Raw genomic sequence first — 20,892 nt, forward strand, 5'->3', positions numbered from 1 at the left:
AACAGTTATTGAGAAGACAGATGCAATGATAATTTAGAAAATATTGGAGCACTAATGTTTTATAAGCAGAAGGCAGCTGATACTCCATAGAGGTCTTAATAACTTTTGAAACTCACCATGCTCCATACCCTGATACCCAAAAAATACTTTGAAGTATTTTTGCCTTAGGTTTCCAGGGGCAACCAGAGTCTGTAAATGACATCAAATGTTAATATCCTTGTACCACTGTGAAATTTAAGACAAAGTTTAGTCTTGCGTTTTAAGAAAATAATGATCACTTAATGAGTTTTTGGGTTTTTTTTTTTCACTTAATGAGTTTTTATCATCCTCTTAAACTATTTTAGGAAAGCAGCTTTCCAGGAATTAAGAGAAAAAGGATATTAGAAAATAGGAAAAGTCATAGTACTTGTAAAAGCAAAACATACTTAGTGCTGTTCATTAGGAAGAGAAATTGAATGGAACTCAAAAATAAAGTATATTAACCCAGACTTCCCTGGCAGTCCAGTGGTTAAGACTCTGTGCTTCCATTGCAGGGGGAGCAGGTTCAATCCTGATTGGGATCCACATGCCTCACAGCATGGCCAAGTTAAAAAAAAAAAAGTGCATTTAGCTTTTAATATTTAATTTATATTGAATTATATATGAATCCCTAAATTAAGAAAACAGCCAAATGCAAGCTGTATGAAACATAATCCTTTCAGTTTTAACAGCGTATGTTGTTAATTCACATAGTTCCTGAAGAATTCATGTACAACCCTTTGACCAGAGTCTATGGAGAACCTCACAGAAGACCTGAAGTTCAAAATGCTACAATTGAGTTTATGGCTCCATCAGAATACATGGTAAAGTTTCACTTTTTATATAGCATAAATATTTCATAATACTGGGTTTTAAATATACCATGGAGTTCTTTAATAAAATGTTATATTTTTAATTTATAAAAGTTATCCTGTTCATTATAAACATAGTTAATTTGTATATAAGGGTAAGTTTGGAAAGTGAAAGTATATGCAAAGTTCTGTTTATGTTTCTTGGGTATCCATTCAGAAATCTGCATAAAATATTGGGATCATACTAGTATATTTTTAGGTCTCATAGTTTTTTGCTATTATAAGTAATAATGTGATGTGTATCCTCTTGTAAGTACTTATACATACACTTGTGTGAGTATCTGAAGTCTTGCATTTGAAAAGATAATAATTATGCCTAATGTTTGATTAGTACTATCCATTTTACAAAGCACATATATCTTTTTGATCATCACAAACAACTCTTAATTAAGCACTGTTCATCCTGTTTTACAGATGTGAAACAGATTTACTTAAGTGACTAGCAATATCCAGAACTTTTGGTTTCTCTTTCTCTATGCAATAATTGCCTCTAAGAAAAGGGAATATGAAGATAAGACTTAATACCAACTTTTAATATTTTATTTTAGTGTATTTTTATGGGATAGTCTCTATCTGGTCAATTGGGGCCATTTTAGTATAGAAATTATGAGGACTCAGTCTGTTTTCACCACATGGGAATTTCAGTATAGAAAACGTTTTTGTGAAACTTAAATGGCTGTTAATAGCTTCCTTTATGTAGCTGTGCCTTTGTTGAATTAAAGCCAAAAAATCAGAAGCATTTATTTTTTTGAATTGGCTTTCTTCCATTTCTTTACCTCTTAGCTTTTGTAAAAATGGCTTCCTTTAAATTTGGAAACTTGCCTAGGTCTGGAAGAGATGTTGCTTCTTCCAGACTTACTTCTTGGACAGCAGATTCTATGAATTTGGCAAGTGATATGTGCAAAAAAATATAAAAGTGTACTAGACATCAAGTTCTGAGTGTGATTATTTGATGCTTTTTATTGAATTGAAGACAAATATTTGAGCTTGGAAGTTTAAAATATACTTGTACATTTTTCTGCAATTTTTAAAATATACTTGTACATTTTCTGCAAGTATATACAAAATATACTTGTACATTTTCCTGCAAGTTTAAAATATACTTGTACATTTTTCTGCAACTGGTTGAAATGTGTTGGTTAAATAACCAGCTCAAGTTGACTTGATTTGTCATTTTCAGAACTGTAATTTCTCTAAATTGTGAAATATGATGAAAGCCTATGAAACATGAATATATAGGTTACCAAGTAATCATAATACCACTGTTTCACCACCCAGGTCAAGAAATTGAACATTGCCAAAACTCTCAAAAGGTTTTCTTTTTTTAAAATATTTATTTATTAATTAGGTTGGTGAAAAAGTAATTATGGTTCCAGACCCTGAATTTTAAATCATTTTAACTAGTCTCAACCAGCTCTTTATTAATAAAAATAGGAACTGCTACCACACATTTTTTTCAACAAGAAATAGGTTTGTTTATTCCTGTAGCATAAAAATCCACGCTTCAGGATTCAGCGAACTCTTGGAAAGCCTGTTCTGCCTCCTGCTGGTTGTGGAAGCGTTTCCCCTGCAAAAAGTTGTCAAGATACTTGAAGGAGTGGTAGTTGGTTGGCAAGAGGTTGGGTGAATATGGCAGATGAAGCAAAAACTTTGGCCTAATTTGTTCAACTTTTGAGATGTTGATGGTGTGACAGGTGGTTGGGCATTGTTGTGAAGAATTGGGTCCTTTCTTTTGACCAATGCTGGCTGCAGGTATTGCAATTTTCATTGTATCTCATCGATTTGCTGAGCATACTTCTCAGATCTAATGGTTTTTCTGCAATTCAGAAAGCTGTAGTGGATCAGACTGGCAGCAGACCACCAAATAGTGACCAGGACCCTTTATTTCGTGCAAGTTTGGCTTTGGGAAGTGCTTTGGAGCTTCTTCTAGCTCCAACCATTGAACTGATAGTTGCTGGTTGTTGTATACAATCCACTTTTCGTCTCGTCACAATCCAATTGAGAAATGGTTTGTTTTTGTTGCATGGAATAAGAGAAGATGACACTTCAAAATAACAACCTCTTTGATTTGCGGTCAGCTCATGAGGGCACCCACTTACTGAGCTTCTTCACCTTTCCTGTTTGCTTCAAATGCCAAATGACCGTAGAATGGTCGACATTGAGCTCTTGGGCAATTTCTCATGTAGTTGTAAGAGGATCAGCTTTGATGATTGCTCTTAGTTGGTTGTGGTCAACTTTCAGTGGTTGGCCACTGTGCTGCTTATCTTCAAGGCTCTCATCTCTTTTGCAAAACTTCTTGAACCACTACTGCACTGTTCGTTCATTAGCAGTTCCTTGGCCAAAGGCATTGTTGATGTTGTGAATTGTCTCTGCTGCTTTATGACCCATTTTGAACTCCAATAAGAAAATTGCATGAATTCACTTTTTGTCTAGTAACAATTTTCATAGTCTAAAATACATACAAAATTGACAAGTAATAATTCATTAGCAAAAAATATAAAGCAAGAAATGTGCATTAAAATGATGTGTAACATAACCACATTTACTTAAAAATTTTTCCAATATCAAATGGCAAAGTTCAACAATGCAAAACTATAATTACTTTTGGACCAACCTAATATCTGGCTACACCAGCTCTTAGTTGCATCATGCAGGCTCTTTTAGTTCTGGCATGTGGGATCTAGTTCCCTGACTGTAAATTGAACCCTGGACCCCTGCATTGAGAGCACAGAGTCATAGCCACTGGACCACCAGGGAGGTCCCCTAAAAGCTTTCTGATTATATGTATTCCCCTTCCTGTCCTAGAAAAAACACTCTTCTAACAGATGACAATCATATTCTCATTTTCCTTTTTCTAAGTATGCATCTGAAAAAAACTTCTTTCTATATTATTTTCTTCATCTATTATTACTATAGTCTCCACTTGATCTGTAAATAAGGTTTATTTTATTGTTTTGCTATATGTAGACATGACAAATGGTAAGTTTAAATTAAATCCTGTTAACTGTATTTAATGAGATCCTTTTTCTCCCTCAGTTACGACCACCTCAACCTCCAGTGTACCTCTTTGTTTTTGATGTGTCTCACAATGCAATTGAAACTGGATACTTGAATTCAGTTTGCCAGAGTTTGTTAGACAATCTGGATTTGTAAGTATCTTAACTCAGGTTAATTTAGAAATAGTGTTTGTATTAATAAAATGAATAAGTAGTTCCAAAATATATTTTAAAAGCTATGTAATTATGTTCTAAAAGTCCACTTAAATCCATAGTTAACTTTAGGTCTCCCTTTCTCTGAGAAATACTAGTTTATTTTTAACCTTTTATTATGGAAAAATTTCAAGGATGTGGTAAATAGAAAGAATATAGTGAAGTTCCAGGCACTTAGCCTCAGGTTCAGTATTTTTAGCGTTCAGCTGTTCTTGCTTCATCTACCCCTGCCCTTCCTTTTTCCCCTAGAGTATTTTAATGCAAATCTCAGTCAGTATATCATTTTACCTAAAAATACGTGGAATTATTTTTAAGCCTAACTAAAATATGAGAATCACATCCAACAAAATTAGCAGTAATTCCGTAATACGATCTTTTTACCTAAAAATACGTGGAATTATTTTTAACCGTAACTAAAATATGGGAATCACATCAAACAAAATTAGCAGTAATTCCATAATATGATATAATATCCAGTTCAATTTTTGTTCCTGGTTGTCTCTAGAATGTTTTTTTATTGTGGGTTTGTTGGAAAAAGGATGTAAACAGTGTCTACACATTGCATTTGCTGGTCCTCTCTCTTAAGCCTCTTAAAACAACTGTACATTAAATGGTTCTTACATGCTTAGTATAACCCATGAAAGCTAGCATGACCTTTCAGTGTAATGAAATACTCTTGTACTCTTGTATGGTAAGGAAGAATTTTCAGGAGCAAGTCTCATCAGAAATGGACTAACTCCCTCAGCTTGGTTGCAGGCATTTTTGTCCTTACCGGCATTTGTGTTTTTAATATTGTAGGTTGTGTATAAGAATTGTTTGTTGATGAGAGGGTTCAATAACTTACCCAGAATGAAAACTAGTTTGTTTTTCCCCTTGTAAAACTAAGGTGTACATATTTAAGTTCTTTAAAATGTCTTTTTGCTGATCTTCTTAAGTGAATGTATTAAGCAGTATAAAAATAAATTTAAGCAATTTTTAAAAAAAGATACACTATGTAAAGCAGTATGTAGCTTTATGCAATATGTAAATTACACTTTAGAGTTGGTATGTGGCAGTTTTTTGAAGTCTTTTTTATAAGTTAAAATCATCTACAGACTTTTGTATATCCTTTCCGTTGTTTTTTATATGTCATTTCCTAAGTGATTGATATAGCTTTATATAGGTATAATGAGTTTTGGATTGTTGTATTATTGTTTGGTTTTGTTGATTATTTGGGTTATGTGTAGTGTTTTCTTTGGAGTAGTATATGTTTCCATGGTGATTAAACACTGCATGGATTAAAAACATTTTTGTTGGGACATTTTCCACAGGACAGAAGCAAATGTTTGTATGTAACTCTTTGCAGATATTTTAGGTATAATATAAAACTTTATAAAATATTCTTCTGAATTTGTTTTTAGGCTTCCTGGCAACACCAGGACAAAAATTGGCTTCATAACATTTGATAGTACAATCCACTTCTACAGTCTTCAAGAAGGTCTCTCTCAACCTCAGATGCTAATAGTTTCAGATATTGAAGGTATATATTATATACTTAAATTAATGAACTGAGGAAATTTTAGTTTTAGAAATATTTCATGATTGTTCAGCCAATTCAGATCACTTGATATGATTCTACTATATTGAGAAAAACTTTGAGTATATAGTGACAAGATTTTTGGACTTGTGAGAGTTCTTCAGTCAAAGTTCTTATTTTATAGAAGAGGAAACAGAATTATGGCAGTAAAGTGAATTCTGAACAAGGCAACAAAAACAAGTTAATGGCAAATCTCATTCAGGAAGTATTTAAGGATAGACATAGGCCAATGGAACAGAATAGAAGCCCAGAAATAAGCCTTCACATATATGGTAACTTTATTTTTGATAAGGATACCAAGACCATTCAATGGGGAAAAGACAGTTTTTTTAACAAATGGTTCAGAGAAAACTGAGCATGCAAAAGAATGAAGTTAGACCCTTATCTTCAACCATATTAAAAAAAAATTAACTCAGTGGATCAAAGACCTAAACTTAAGAACTGAAACTCTAAGAAAACAGTGGAAAATCTTCATGACATTAGGTTTGGCAGTGATTTCCTGGATATGACACTAAAAGCAGAAGCAACAAAAGAAAAAAATAAATAAATTGGACTTGATCACTGTTAAAAACTTTTGTACATGAAAGAAAACTGTCAAGACAGTAAAAAGAAGTACAGAAGTATGGAGAAAACATATGTATATGCAAATTATACATATGATGAAGGATTAATAAAAGAGCTGCTAATGGCTCAGACGGTTAAGAATCTGCCTGCAATGCAGGAGACCCGGGTTCAGTCCCTTGGTTGGGAAGATCCCCAGAGAGGGGAATGACAACCCACTCCAGTATTCTTGCCTAGAGAATTCCATGGACAGAGGAGCCTGGTGGGCTACAATCCATGGGATCGCAAAGAGTTGGACATGACTGAGTGACTAACAAACATACATACAACTCAGCAATAAATAAACCACAACTCAAAAATGGACAAAGAGCTTGAATAGACAGTTCTCCAAAGAAGATGCACAAATGGTCAGTAAATATACGAAAAAATGCTCAACATCATTAGTCATTAGAGAAATGAAAATCAAAATCACAATGAGATACCACTTCACATCCATTGGAATGGTTATTATTTTTAAAAATGGAAAATAACAAGGGCTGGTAAGGATGTGGAAACTTTGGAGCTGTTGTATATTGCTGGTGGGAATGTAAAATGGTTCAGTGCTATGGAAAACAATTTGTACACTTAAAAATGGTTAAGGTGAGGATTTTCCTGGTTGTCCGGTTGTTAAGAATCCATCTGCTGATGCAGGGGACACTGGTCCAGGAAGTTAACACTTGCCGTGGGGCAGCTAAGCCCATGTGCCGCAACTACTGAGCCCACGCTCTGGAGCCCATGAGCCATTGCTACTGAAGCTCGAGTACCCTAGAGCTTGTGCTCTACAACAGGAAAAGCCTCTGCAATGAGAAGCCCGAGCACCACAACTAGAGAGTAACCCTGACTCGCGGCAACCAGAGAAAGCCTGTGCAGCCAAAAATAAAGTTAAATAAATAAATGAAAATTTAAAAAAGAATGACAAAAATTTTTATATGGTTATGGTGATAAATTTTGCATATTATATGTATTTATCACAGTTTAAAAAATTAACTCCAAATGGATCATAAATCTGAATATGAGACTGAAACTCTAAAACTGTTAGAAAAAAACATAGAAGTGTTTTGTGACCTTGAATTAGGCAGTGATTTCTTAGATATAACACCAAAAGCACAAACGACAAAAGAGAAAATAGGTAAGTTGGGCTTCTTAAAAATTAAAACCTTGGGTAAACAATAAGGTCCTACTGTGTAGCACAAGGAACTGTATTTAATATTCTATGATAAACCATAATGGAAAAGAATATATATTTGTATAACTGAGTCACTTTGCTGTACAGCAGAAATTAGTACAACATTGGAAATCAACTGTACTTCAATAAAATAAAAAAATGAAAATGTTTTTAAAAACTAAAGCTTTTTGTGTTTCAAAAGGATACTATCATGAAAGTGAAGACACCTACAGAATGAGAAAAAATATTTGCAAGTCATAAATCTGATCAAAATATATATCTAGATCATGCAAGGAACTTCTACAACTTAATAAAAAAGACAACCTAATTAATTAAAAAGTGGGCAAAGGATTTGAATAGCCTTGTCTCTATGGTACACCATATTGAACATTCTGTCTATGCAGTTGGCTGATAAGCCCTTGAAAAGATGCTCATATCATGAGTTACGAGGGAAATGCAAATGAAAACCACAAAGAAATGCCATATCACAGCAGTTAAAAAGAAATCTCAAAACCAGAATTTTCTGATACTCTGAGCATGTCTGAATAACTGGTTAGTTCCATGAGTATTGGTTTGGGGATTACAAATAATAAATATTAATAAATAGGTAAGTTCACAACTATAAAATCTATGAATTATGAGAATTGGCTGTACATCTTTAAAATGCAATAGATGAATAGAGCCCCTCTTCTGTCCTGGTTGTTCCAAATCTCATAACAGAGCAGCCAAGTCAGTCTTTCCCCTTTCCCTTATCTATTCATATTTCTCCAAATACTTATTTGGCATAAAATAAAATTCACATAATAATTCTGATAATGGGCCAAGTTGTGAATTTACTGATATGGTTCAGCCTCTCAATTTTATTAAAGAGCTGATGAATATCCCTTGCTGGGTGTCATATAGCAAAAAATTTTTTAAAGGACAGTAGCAAGTTTTTGCAAGGATATGGAGAAATTGGAGCCCCCATTCACTAGTAGTAGGAATGGAAGATGGTGCTGCCATTAGGGAAAACATTTTGTCAGTTCCTCTAGAAGTTAAACATAGAGTTAACTATTATAACCCAGCAATTTTACTTAATAGGAAGGCAACTATACTTCAATTTTTTAAAATTGTTAATATGAATTATTTAAAATAGTACAGAACATGTCTACCCAAAAATGTGTACATGAATGTTTTTTAACAACTCAGCCAAGAAGTGGAAACAACCCAAAATAAACAAAATGTAGGATATTCATATAATGAAATGTTGTTACTCAGCAGTAAAAAAACAACATGGGTGAACCTTGAAAATGTAAGGCTAAGAGGAAGAAGCCAGTCACAAAGGACCTCATAGTGTGACTCCAGTATTATAAAATGTCCAGAATAGGCCTGTTCAGAGACCAGAAGACTACAGGCTGTCCAGACCTGTGGGAGTTGGTAGGGAAGTGAGGAGTGACTGCTAATCAGTGCGGGGTTCTCTTTTGCAGTGATAAAAAGGATCAAGAATTAGATAGTGGTGACAGTTGTACAACTCTGTGCATATAGTAAAAAGATCACTGAAGTGTATCTTCTGCATGAGTAAATTTCATGGTGTGTGAATTATATTTCAAAACTTTTATTAAAATCTTAATTTTAAAGAAAGAACAGTAGACAGTAGATTTTTTATATGATAGTTAAATATTTAATGTTTCAAATTATCTGTTGGTATTATTTTTATAAGAATTATGGTGAGCCTTATTTTTGTAATTTTGTAATGAAAAACAATACAAAAATGTAAAAAGTGAGACCCCCTCAAAATACTCCACCACCACCCACATTTTCCTTCCAGTTTGCTTCCTTTCAGAAAAGCGTATTTAATACATAAGCAAGAATAAATTAGAATACTGGAAAACTCCTCTGATGTGGCCATTTAGCGTACCTTGCAATTTACTTGATTTTATAGCCCTGAGTAGGAGTAGCCTTCTTTGTGAGAACGTATCCACTTTATGAATGACAGAGTTGTTAGTGGGCTGTATTACTTCTATTTCAAGACAGAATTTTTGTGTGTCTTCTTAGTCAAGATTTTTTTTTTTTAATGCCAAGAGTGTTTCTTTGACTGCTTTTGTGGCTAAGCAGGAATTCTAAGACAGGATTCTAAATTGTCTTTAATCTAAGAAGCAAAGTACTTGTACAAACCTTACAGAGTGCTTGGGGTAACTCTTTGAACATAGGTAGACATTGCTGTGAAAGTAGAGGATATGGCTTTTCTCTAAGTGTAGGGCTGGTTATATCAGTGTTATATATTTAGAACATTTGTGACAGTTGTTTTGTTTAAAAGAAATATTTATTTATTTTTTCAGATGTTTTTATACCTATGCCGGAGAACTTATTAGTAAATTTAAATGAAAGTAAAGAGGTAAGGGACACTTTCCTATCTGACATGTTTAATTGAAATGTTGAAGGAATGTATTTTTTAAATGAACTTATGTAGAATTTTGCTTCTTTCTGTGACATTTCTAGGATGTGTAGCGTTTTATATTTGCAATTAGTTTAAATTCATCAGATGAACAGCTTTTGAGTTTGCCCTTAAACTGATTGCTTTTAAGTTTAATATATCAGTTTGTGATAGGGTGGAAGATAAGTCTGTTCCATAAAGGAGGATAAGATGCAGGAAGCCTGCCTTGCCAGCCATTTGGGAAATTGGGAGGGTTGCTGAGATAAGCTTCTGGTCACTACGTAGAAGCACTTTAGGCTGCTTTCAGTGCCCTTTGCTTTTCTGATTCACAGAGTGTCATTGAGGTCAGTTCAGAAGAAACTCTTATTACCTGCCTGGAAATTGCCATGACATAATACAGTGAGAGGTGAACAGAATGTGTCTGAAGGGGGGATGTTGTCTACCCTGTACATGCATATATGCCATAGGGGTAACATTTTAACTAGCAAGTCTATGGTCTCAGCTGTTGGCAATGGTGACTTTGCCATAGTGCAAAGTATTTTTTTCCCATTAACTCTCTTTATTTGTACAACCTAACCTGAAGAGGTAGTTGTTTTTTGTTTTGTTTTTCTTTTGTAGTAATATCATTAGTTGGCAAATTTACTGGCTATCTTAGATTTTGCAATAGGGAAGAGTTAAATACACTTTGGAACCGAAAAGAATAAAGTGTATAGAGGTGATTGAGAAGGCCATATTCCATGGCATTTAAATATGTCACATCTCTAAACTGTGATGGTTCTTTTGGATATATTTTGGACTTATAGTCTTGCTGGACTACTGCATGTGCAAGAACTGTAAGGCCCCAATTTTGATTTGTCTTGCTTGCCAATTTATAATGTTGACTTAAAATGGCTTTCTTGTCATTTGACCAACTTCATTGTTTACTGTACTGTCTGTAGATTCTCTGACCATCATCATGACTCAATGTCCTGTCTATTGTATCACTTACTGGCTTATTGTGGAAAAAAATTTTTTTTATTGTAACACTCTTGAGTTTTCTTGCTTTATTTCACAAGCTCGTCCAAGATTTACTGAAAACTTTGCCGCAAATGTTCACCAAGACCTTGGAGACTCAGAGTGCCTTGGGTCCAGCTCTTCAGGCTGCCTTTAAGTTGATGTCCCCAACTGGTGGTCGAATGTCTGTTTTTCAAACACAACTCCCAACTCTTGGAGTGGGAGCCCTGAAACCTCGAGAGGAACCCAACCAAAGGTCATCTGCTAAGGTTAGAAAGTCATTAAGTGTATAATAAGATTTATGCTGGTGTTTTGTCCCTTTGACTGTAGAGATTATTTTATTTTTCAGTTATGAAAAACAGGGAATATAAGGAAATGAATAATCATTTCTCTTTTATGTAGTCATTTCTATTTCAGTATTTTCTATCTGATTCACTCTTACCTTATGTTAGATCTTTAGCAGACCACTAGCAAATTTGCGTGTGGCTTCCCAGGTGGCTCAGTGGTAAAAGAATCCGCCTGCCAGTGCAGGAGATGTGGATTCAGTGTGGGTCAGGGAGATCCCCTAGAGAAGGAATGGCAGCCCACTACAGTATTCTTGTCTGGGAAATCCTATGGATAGAGGAGCCTATGGTCCATGGGGTCACAAAGAGTTGGACACGATTTAGCAACTAATTAGCAGCAGCAGTGCCACCTGCCTTTGATGAGAAAGTCAGGGAAACTAAGAGAATATGCTTGCTAGGGACAAGGTAGAACCTGTATGATGAGTAAAATTAGTCATGGTTTGTTATATTGACTATCCTGAATTGTTTTTGAGCACCTTGTGTGTATAAACTTATTTTAAGATACATATTTCTCAAAAGATGAGAATGTGGCCATTTATTATAATGATTAAAGGTGTCAGCTTTGGAATAAGTCTGCCTAAGTTTCATTGCTTTTTAAATGTGTGAGCTTGAATAGTTACTTAATTACTTTGCCCCTCTGTTTCCTTATATTTATAAAGTGAAAATATCAATCGTACTTATCTCTTATGATAAATGAAAAGTATTACATATGAATTGTTTAGAAGTTCCAGCATTAAGCATTTAAAAGAGTATCAAAATAAGTATAATAGGTATATTCCTTTTTAAAAGTAAAGCAAAATAGAAAATTCTTAAGCAGGACATGTTTCTTACTGAAAAAAAGAGAAAATATTACAAAACATAAAGGATTTTATAGAATGTTCAAAGATAATTGTTAACCCTCAGTATATATGGGGGGTGTGTGTGCGCGCTCAGTCACTCAATCGTGTCCAACTCTTTGCAACTCCATGGACAGTAGCCCGCCAGGCTCTTTTGTCCATGGAATTTTCCCAGCAAGAGTACTGGAGTGGGTTACCATTTCCTCCTCCAGGGGCTCTTCCTGATGCAGGGGTCGAACCTCCATCTCTGGTGTCACCTCAGTGGTATGTATGAAACGATATATAAATTTTATGACAATTTAATGATTTAAAATTTTTTCTCTTTGTAATTTATTAATAGGAAATTCACTTGACGCCATCAACTGACTTCTATAAGAAATTAGCCTTGGACTGTTCTGGTCAGCAGGTAGCTGTTGACTTATTCCTTCTCAGTGGACAGTATTCTGATTTGGCTTCTCTGGGTAAGTTCTTCCTAGTGATTATTTTTCCAGGTGAAAGTCAAAACGGTATTTTTATGATGATATAGATGACAAAGTGAAGGAATTCTTATTCCCTTGGGAAGGCAGTTTAGTTTATAATTAACCTTGTAGTCTTCTTCTCTGAACATTTATAATAGAGAAATGTCTTTATTACTGTTTAAAGGAATGAATTCTTTTTTGACAATGTCTTGGAAGGTAAAGAAAGGTCAGTTCAAATGCTTGTAGTTACTTTGTGTTAGTAATAGTAGGTAACGGTAGAATTTAAAAGGATTTTGTGTTTTCTTTCAGGTTGTATTTCTCGGTATTCAGCAGGTAGTGTCTATTATTATCCCTCTTACCACCATCAACACAACCCAGTCCAAGTACAGAAATTGGAGAAGGAACTACAGAGATACCTCACTCGGAAGATTGGTTTTGAGGCAGTCATGAGAATTCGGTGTACCAAAGGTGGGGCACTTTTTTTTTTTAACATTTATGAAGGCATAAATGGAGTTTTGTTTTAAATTATCTTTATTTATTTTTGGCTGTTCTGGGTCTTTATTGCTGCACTTGGGCTTTCTTTGATGTGGCAAGCAGGGGTTACTCCTTGTTGCAGTGCATGCGCTTCTCATTGCAGTGGCTTCTCTTGTTGCAGAGCACAGGCTCTAGGTGCTGAGGGCTTCAGTAGTTGTAGCTTGCATGTTCTGAGTGCTGGCTCAGTAGTTATGGCTCATGGGCTTAGCTGCTCCATGGCATGTAGGGTCTTCCCAGCCCAGGAGTTGAACTGGTATCCCCTGCATTTGCACGCGGATTGTTAATCACAGGACTACCAGGGAAGTCCATCCTTTTTCATTTTCTTAATGGTACCCTTTGAGGCACAATTATTTTTAATTTTGGTGATGTCCCATTAATCATCTTTTTTCATTTTTCATTTGTACTTTTGGTATCATAGATAGCTCAGCCTGGGAAGATCTGCCGGAGAAGGGATAGTACCCTTACTCCAATATTCTTGGCCTTCCCTGGTGGCTCAGCTGATAAAGAATCCATCTGCAGTCGGGAGATTGGGTTCGATCCCTGGGTTGGGAAGATCCTCTGGAGAAGGGAATGGCTACCCACTCCAGTATTCTGGCCTGGAGAATTCCATGGACTATATAGTCAATGGGGTCACAAAGAGTCAGTCACGACTGAGCGGCTTTCACTTTCACATCGTAGCAGTAAACCACTGACTGCTTAATCCAGAGTCATGAACATTTTATACATATGTTGTCTTCTAAGATTTTTATAGTTATAATTCTTACGTTTAAGTCCTTGATTTATTTTTAATTAATTTTTGTTTCTGATGAGGTAGGTTTTTGACTTCATACTTTTGCATGTGGATATAGTTCTCCCAGCACTATTTATTAAAAAATACTGTTCTCTCCCTATTGAATTGTCTTGTCGTCTGTGTCCCTTTGTTGAAAATTAGTTGATCATAAATGTGAGGGTTTATTTCTGGATTCTGAATTTTATTCTTTTAATCTATATGTCTGTCTTATGCCAGTACCAAACTTTCTTGACTATTGTGACTTTGTAGTAAGTTTGAAATTAGGAAGTATGAGTCCTCTCACATTCATCTTGTCAGTTTCTGCAAAGAAGCCAGCTGGTATTTGATAGAGCTTTCATTTAATAGGTAGATAAATTGGAGGGAAGAAGAACTAAAGAGCCCCTTGATGAAAGTGAAAGAGGAGAGGGAAAAAGTTGGCTTAAAGCTCAACATTCAGAAAACTAAGATCATGGTATCCAGTCCCATCACTTCATGGCAAATAGATGGGGAAACAGTGGAAACAGTGGCTGACTTTATTTTTCTGGGCTCCAAAATCACTGGAAATGGTGATTGCAGCCATGAACTTTAAAGATGCTTACTCCTTGGAAGGAAAGTTATGACCAACCTAGACAGCATATAAAAAAGCAGAGACATTACTTTGTCAACAAAGGTCCGTCTAGTCAGGGCTATGATTTTTCCAGTAGTCATGTATGGATGTGAGAATTGGACTATAAAGAAAGCTGAGCACCAAAGAATTGATGCTTTTGAACTGTGGTGTTGGAGAAGACTCTTGCAAGTCCCTTGGACTGCAAGGAGATCCAGCCAGTCCATCGTAAAGGAAATCAGTCCTGGGTGTTCATTGGAAGGACTGATGTTGAAGCTGAAACTCCAATACTTTGGCCACCTGTTGCAAAGAGCTGACTCACTGGAAAAGACCCTGATGCTGGGAAAGATTGAGGGCAGGAGGAGAAGGAGACGACAGAGGATGGGATGGTTGGATGGCATCACCGACTCAATGGGCTTGGGTTTGGGTGGACTCTGGGAGCTGGTGATGGACAGGGAGGCCTGACGTGCTGCTGTTCGTGGAGTCGCAAAGAGTCGGACACAACTGAGCAACTGAACTGAACTGAAATTGGAGGGAATATTGACATCTTAACAATAAGTCTTCCCATCCAAAAACATGATATATCTGTTCTTTAATTTTTTCAACAATATGTTGTAGTTTTTAGAATGTAGGTTTTGTTTCTTTTGTTAAATTTATTCCTAAATATTTTTTCTGTCATATTTCAAATAGAATTATTTAAAAATTTTTTCTACTGTAAGGATAATTAATCCTTTGCATATTGATCTTATGTCCCGCACCCTTGTTGAACTTGCTTCTTAATTCTAACTGTTTAGCATTTATGTTTTAAAGGGCCTACTTGTATCCTATCCAAGATTGAAGGACCTCTGATATTATTTCAGCAGATACTGGCTCTAAATTAAGGGAAATGTACATCCCAGAAGTGCTTTTATGACTTTTTCTGCTTGGCAGGACAGAAGCTGTTGTATATGTACCTAACCTTGCATAAAAAGCTTGGGCATACAAACCAACCTATGCTTTCTTTTTACAATGCTTAATTTACTGTATCTTTGTGGTTAATTTGCTTAGATTTCTCTTTTTTAATGATAAATTTTGTTTCACATGAAATAAAATGCTTTTGGTAAAGCTACCAAAAAAAGGTACAGTACAAAAAGATATAAAATGAGAAATTAAGCCAGTATAGTCTGCCTTAGAATTTCTCATATGCTCTTGAAAAGTTTTCCCATGCATATATAAACCTGGGTATAAATTTTCACCTTCAAGTAAAAGCAGTGAGGTTCACATCTGGCTTCTTTTTTTGTACATGCTTTCTGTTTTTATATATACAGATCTACATGCTTCCTTTTTTTCTAATTACTGTTGCAAAGTTGGTTTTTACTTCGCAAGCAAAATATATACCTGTTATTATAAAAAATGAAAACATTATTGATGGAGCTAGTCCTTTTGTATCAACTGTGTGTGTTGATACTGTGTGTCATTTCACTTTCTCTCCAGCTTTATGTTATTATAACCACATTGCTGTGTTACTTTTTCTATACACTTACATACATATATACTGCTTCATGGAAAATAGTATAATGCAGTAGCATAAATAAGATTGTACATGTTTTCAGCAAGTCTTGAAGATCTGTTAATATTAATTATGTAGATCTATCTCATGCTCTTTTAAAAATCTCATGTATTTTAACTTCTAACTAGTATTTCAGTTCAGTTCAGTCACTCAGTCGTGTCTGACTCTTTGCGACCCCATGAATCGCAGTACACCAGGCCTCCCTGTCCATCACCAACTCCTGGAGTTCACCCAAACTCATGTGCATCTAGTCAATGATGCCATCCAGCCATCTCATCCTCTGTCGTCCCCTTCTCCTCCTGCCCCAAATCCCTCCCAGCATCAGGGTCTTTTCCAATGAGTCAGCTCTTCGCATCAGGTGGCCAAAGTATTGGAGTTTCAGCCTCAGCATCAGCCCTTCCAATGAACACTCAGGACTGGTCTCCTTTAGGATGGACTGGTTGGATCTCCTTGGAGTCCAAGGGACTCTCAAGAGTCTTCTCCAGCACCACAGTTCAAAAGCATCAGTTCTTCGGCGTTCAGCTTTCTTCATAGTCCAGCTCTCACATCCGTACATGACCACTGGAAAAATCATAGCTTCGAGTAGGCGGACCTTTGTTGACAAAGTAATATCTCTGCTTTTTAATATGCTATCTTAGTTGGTCATAACTTTCCTTCCAAGAAGTAAGCATCTTTTAATTTCATGGCTGCAATCACCATCTGCAGTGATTTTGGAGCCCCGAAAAATGAAGTCTGGCACTGTTTCCACTGTTTCCCCATCTATTTCCCATGAAGTGATGGGACCAGATGCCATGATCTTCATTTTCTGAATGTTGAGCTTTAAGCCAACTTTTTCACTCTCCTCTTTCACTTTCATCAAGAGGCTTTTTAGTTCCTCTTCACTTTCTGCCATAAGGGTGGTGTCATCTGCATATCGGAGATTATTGATATTTCTCCCGACAATCTTGATTCCAGCTTGTACTTCTTGCAGCCCAGCGTTTCTCATGATGTACTCTGCCTATTAAAGAAGCAGGGTGACAATATACAGCCTTGATGTACTCCTTTTCCTATTTGGAACCAGTCTGTTGTTCTATGTTCAGTTCTAACTGTTGTAAATATCACTGTTTTCCTACTGATTGGCATTAAAGATTATTGTGATTTTTCTTTTTGTTATGACACAAACAGTAATGCTTAATTTTTTGCACATATAAATTTGGAACTTGAATGATTGTATCTGTAGAATAAATTCTTTGTAATGGAATTACTATGGTTAAAGTAAATACCCATTTAGCATTTTGGAAGATATTGTCAACTCATTATTGAAAAAAGTTATTTTGAAAATTTGAATTTATTTAAGAAGTTATCTTTTATCCCATCCTCATTCTTACTAACTACTGTGTATTATTTAATATGATTGTTTCCAGTGTCAGTGTGTGGGTTTTCCCCATACCACCAAGCAATTAACTCAGTTCTGGCATTGCTTACCTAGAGATATCATCAGATCCCACAGATTAAGGGTTCAGTCTCACAAGACTGCCTCCCCACACACCATACCACCACATTTCAGAAGCCAGTTGTGAGTCCAATTTGTTACCTATGCTTCTGGCTATAGACTGGAAATTCCAGCAAATCCCTCCTTTGGTTGAAATTATTGGCTAGAGTGACTTATAGAACTCAGAAGAAACATTGTACTTCCTAGATTACCAGTTTATTTTATTTAATTTTTAAAAATTCATTTATTTATTTTAATTGGAGGCCAATTATTGTATAATATTGTAGTGGTTTTTGCCATACATTGACATGAATCAGCCATGGGTGTACATGTGTTCCGCATCCTGAAGCCCTCTTCCACCTCCCTCCCTTCAGAGTCATCCCAGGGCACCAGCCCTGAGCACCCTGTCTCATGCATTGAACCTGGACTGGCAATCTATTTCACATATGAAAATATACATGTTTCAATGCTATTCTCTCAAATCATCCCACCCTTGCCTTCTCCCACAGAGTCCAAAAGACTGTTCTTTATATCTGTGTCTCTTTTGCTGTCTTGCATATAGGGTCATCGTTACCATCTTTCTAAATTCCATATATATGCATTAATATGCTGTATTGGCGTTTTTCTTTCTGACTTACTTCACTTTGTATAATAGGCTCTAGATTCATCCACCGCATTAGAACTGATTCAAATGCATTCTTTTTAATAGCTGAGTAAAGATTACCAGTTTATTTTAAAAGGATATAACTCAACAACAAAAAAAGAGACAGGATGCATAGAGCAAGATATGAGGAAAGGAAAAGGGTGTGGCGGCCTGGAGTTTCTGGAGCTTGCTTCCTCTCTCTTTTATTTTTTTTTATTTTTTATTTATTTTTTTTCCTTTTATTTTTTTTAATTAATTTTATTTTATTTTTAAACCTTACATAATTGTATTAGTTTTGCCAAATATCAAAATGAATCCACCACAGGTATACATGTGTTCCCCATCCTGAACCCTCCTCCTTCCACCCTCCCCATACCATCCCTCTGGGTCGTCCCAGTGCACCAGCCCCAAGCATCCAGCATCGTGCATTGAACCTGGACTGGCATCTCGTTTCATACATGACATTTCACATGTTTCAATGCCATTCTCCCAAATCTTCCCACCCTCTCCCTCTCCCACAGAGTCCATAAGCCTGTTCTATACATCAGTGTCTCTTTTGCTGTCTTGTATACAGGGTTATCGTTACCATCTTTCTAAATTCCATATATACGTGTTCATTCTTCCCAAATTTCCATGTATTCACAATCCCAAAGCTTTCTTAATGACCCTGTCCTTTTGGGTTTTATGGGGCTTCATTACATAGTCAGGACTGATTAATTCACTCTCAAGCACCTCTCTCCTCCCTGGAGGTACTGAGTGGGGTGGGGGTGGGGAGAATGTCAAACTGAAAGTTCTAATCCTCTATAATCAAATGGTTGAATCTGGTAGCCAGACCCCATCACTAGGTTACCTAGTTCCTTTCCAGAAGTCACCTAGTTACCATAGTAAAAGACAACTTTATAATCTTTAACACTTAGGGAATTCTAAAGGTTTTATGAGCTGTGTGCCTGGAATGGGTGAAGACTGAGTATTTATTTTTTTATAAACCACAATATCACATCTAAACTGTATCTATATGTAGGTGTATGTAAATTGTTTTGACACCTTTTTCTTTTCTAGGTCTTTCCATTCATACTTTCCATGGGAACTTCTTTGTTCGGTCAACAGACTTGCTGTCTTTGCCCAATGTAAACCCAGATGCTGGCTATGCAGTACAGATGTCAGTGGAAGAAAGTCTTACTGACACTCAACTGGTTTCCTTTCAGTCAGCACTCTTGTATACATCCAGCAAAGGTAATCTTTTCTGTTTGTTTTATTGTGGCAAAAACACATAACATGAGATCTATCCTTTTAACAAAATTATGTCTAAAATACAGTATTGTTAACTCTAAGCACAATGATGGAGCAAAGGTAAGATTTTTGAATTGGCCACTGTAGTCTATGGCTTGTGGTAAAATCCGTTTTCTTTGGAAGAAATTACCATTTCTGTTAAGCCAAAAAAGTGTTCTTAATCTTAAGAGGCTTTTTGTTATTCTTGATAAAGCTAAGATATTTGGTGTTTAATTTTTCAAGCATTGCATTTAACAGATATTTATTAAGAGTCTACTTAGTGTCTGAAATATGTTATGATAACACAACAGTCAAACTGATTTAAAACCCTTTTTCTCATAGTCCTTATTCTAGTATGGGAGACAAACAATAAAAAGGATACATCAGTAAAATAATAATTTGTTATACAATGACATTAGTTAATGAGAAACAAAGCTGGTAAAGTGTTTAAAAGGTGCTGAGAGGTGATGGTCTCTTAAGATAGGGTTTCCAGGAAAGTTCTCACAGAGGGTAACATTTGAGTTAAGTCTTGAAGGAATTCAAATGCAAGATAAACAGTTTTTAAGGGTATAATTTGTCTAGTACTAATTAATTTATATGTATTTTGTCCAAAAGATGATGTGAAGGCTGGTTAAATTTATTTTATTATTTTAAAGATTCACAACTCTCACCTTAATTCTGTTTTGTCTCCTTAAAAAAGTTTTGAAAAGTGTTACTGTGTTGTGTCTACTGATTTTTACAGCCCTGCCAAAATCTATAAAAAGTGTATAATAGATATTTTAATAAAAACTATTAGTATTAGAGAAGTCCACTTTTTGTACTATGATTATAATAATATTGCATACCATAAAACTAAGATAGATTTCTGAATGTAGATATTATTTTTTATTTGACAAAAAAATTCCCAGTCCTTTTTCTCATTGATTTTTCTTAACATGTTAAAAAAAAACCCTAATATATAATGGAACTAGGTAAAATCTACTGTTTTAATGTATAGTTCCACAAATTACTTTTAAAGAGAAGTAATACCTGACTATGACCAGTGTATTCTCTTGGCAAAACTCTATTAGCCTTTGCCCTGCTTCATTCTGTACTCCAAGGCCAAATTTGCCTGTTACTCCAGGTGTTTCTTGACTTCCTACTTTTGCATTCCAGTCCCCTGTAATGAAAAGGACATCTTTTTTGGGTGTTAGTTCTGAAAGGTCTTGTAGGTCTTCATAGAACCGTTCAGCTTCAGCTTCTTCAGCGTTACTGGTTGGGGCATAGTCTTGGATTACCGTGATATTGAATGGTTTGCCTTGGAAACGAACAGAGATCATTCTGTCGTTTTTGAGATTGCATCCAAGTACTGCATTTCCGACTCTTTTTTTGACTATGATGGCTACTCCATTTCTTCTAAGGGATTCCTGCCCACAGTAGTAGATATAATGGTCATTGGAGTTAAATTCACGCAACTAGTCCGTTTTAGTTTGCTGATTCCTAGAATGTCAACGTTCACTCTTGCCATCTCCTGTTTGACCACTTCCAATTTGCCTTGATTCATGGACCTAACATTCCAGGTTCCTATGA

General features: G+C 35.6%; 1 protein-coding gene across 3 annotated transcripts in view; it reads left to right on the forward strand.

Moving 5' to 3' along the window:
* Positions 1-20,892, forward strand: part of SEC24A (SEC24 homolog A, COPII coat complex component) — a 74,702-nt gene that overhangs the window by 38,639 nt on the left and 15,171 nt on the right. For 2 of the 3 annotated variants that reach the window (XM_061423528.1, XM_061423529.1), the window contains 8 exons: positions 733-842; positions 3,927-4,039; positions 5,500-5,618; positions 9,759-9,814; positions 10,909-11,115; positions 12,367-12,487; positions 12,794-12,952; positions 19,114-19,287. In XM_061423528.1, coding sequence (XP_061279512.1) covers positions 733-842; positions 3,927-4,039; positions 5,500-5,618; positions 9,759-9,814; positions 10,909-11,115; positions 12,367-12,487; positions 12,794-12,952; positions 19,114-19,287 — 1,059 coding nt within the window. The other variant, XM_061423530.1, reaches the window with a different exon arrangement.

Source organism: Bos javanicus, chromosome 7 (genome assembly GCF_032452875.1).
Source record: "Bos javanicus breed banteng chromosome 7, ARS-OSU_banteng_1.0, whole genome shotgun sequence".
In the NCBI taxonomy this organism is placed as follows: domain Eukaryota; kingdom Metazoa; phylum Chordata; class Mammalia; order Artiodactyla; family Bovidae; genus Bos; species Bos javanicus.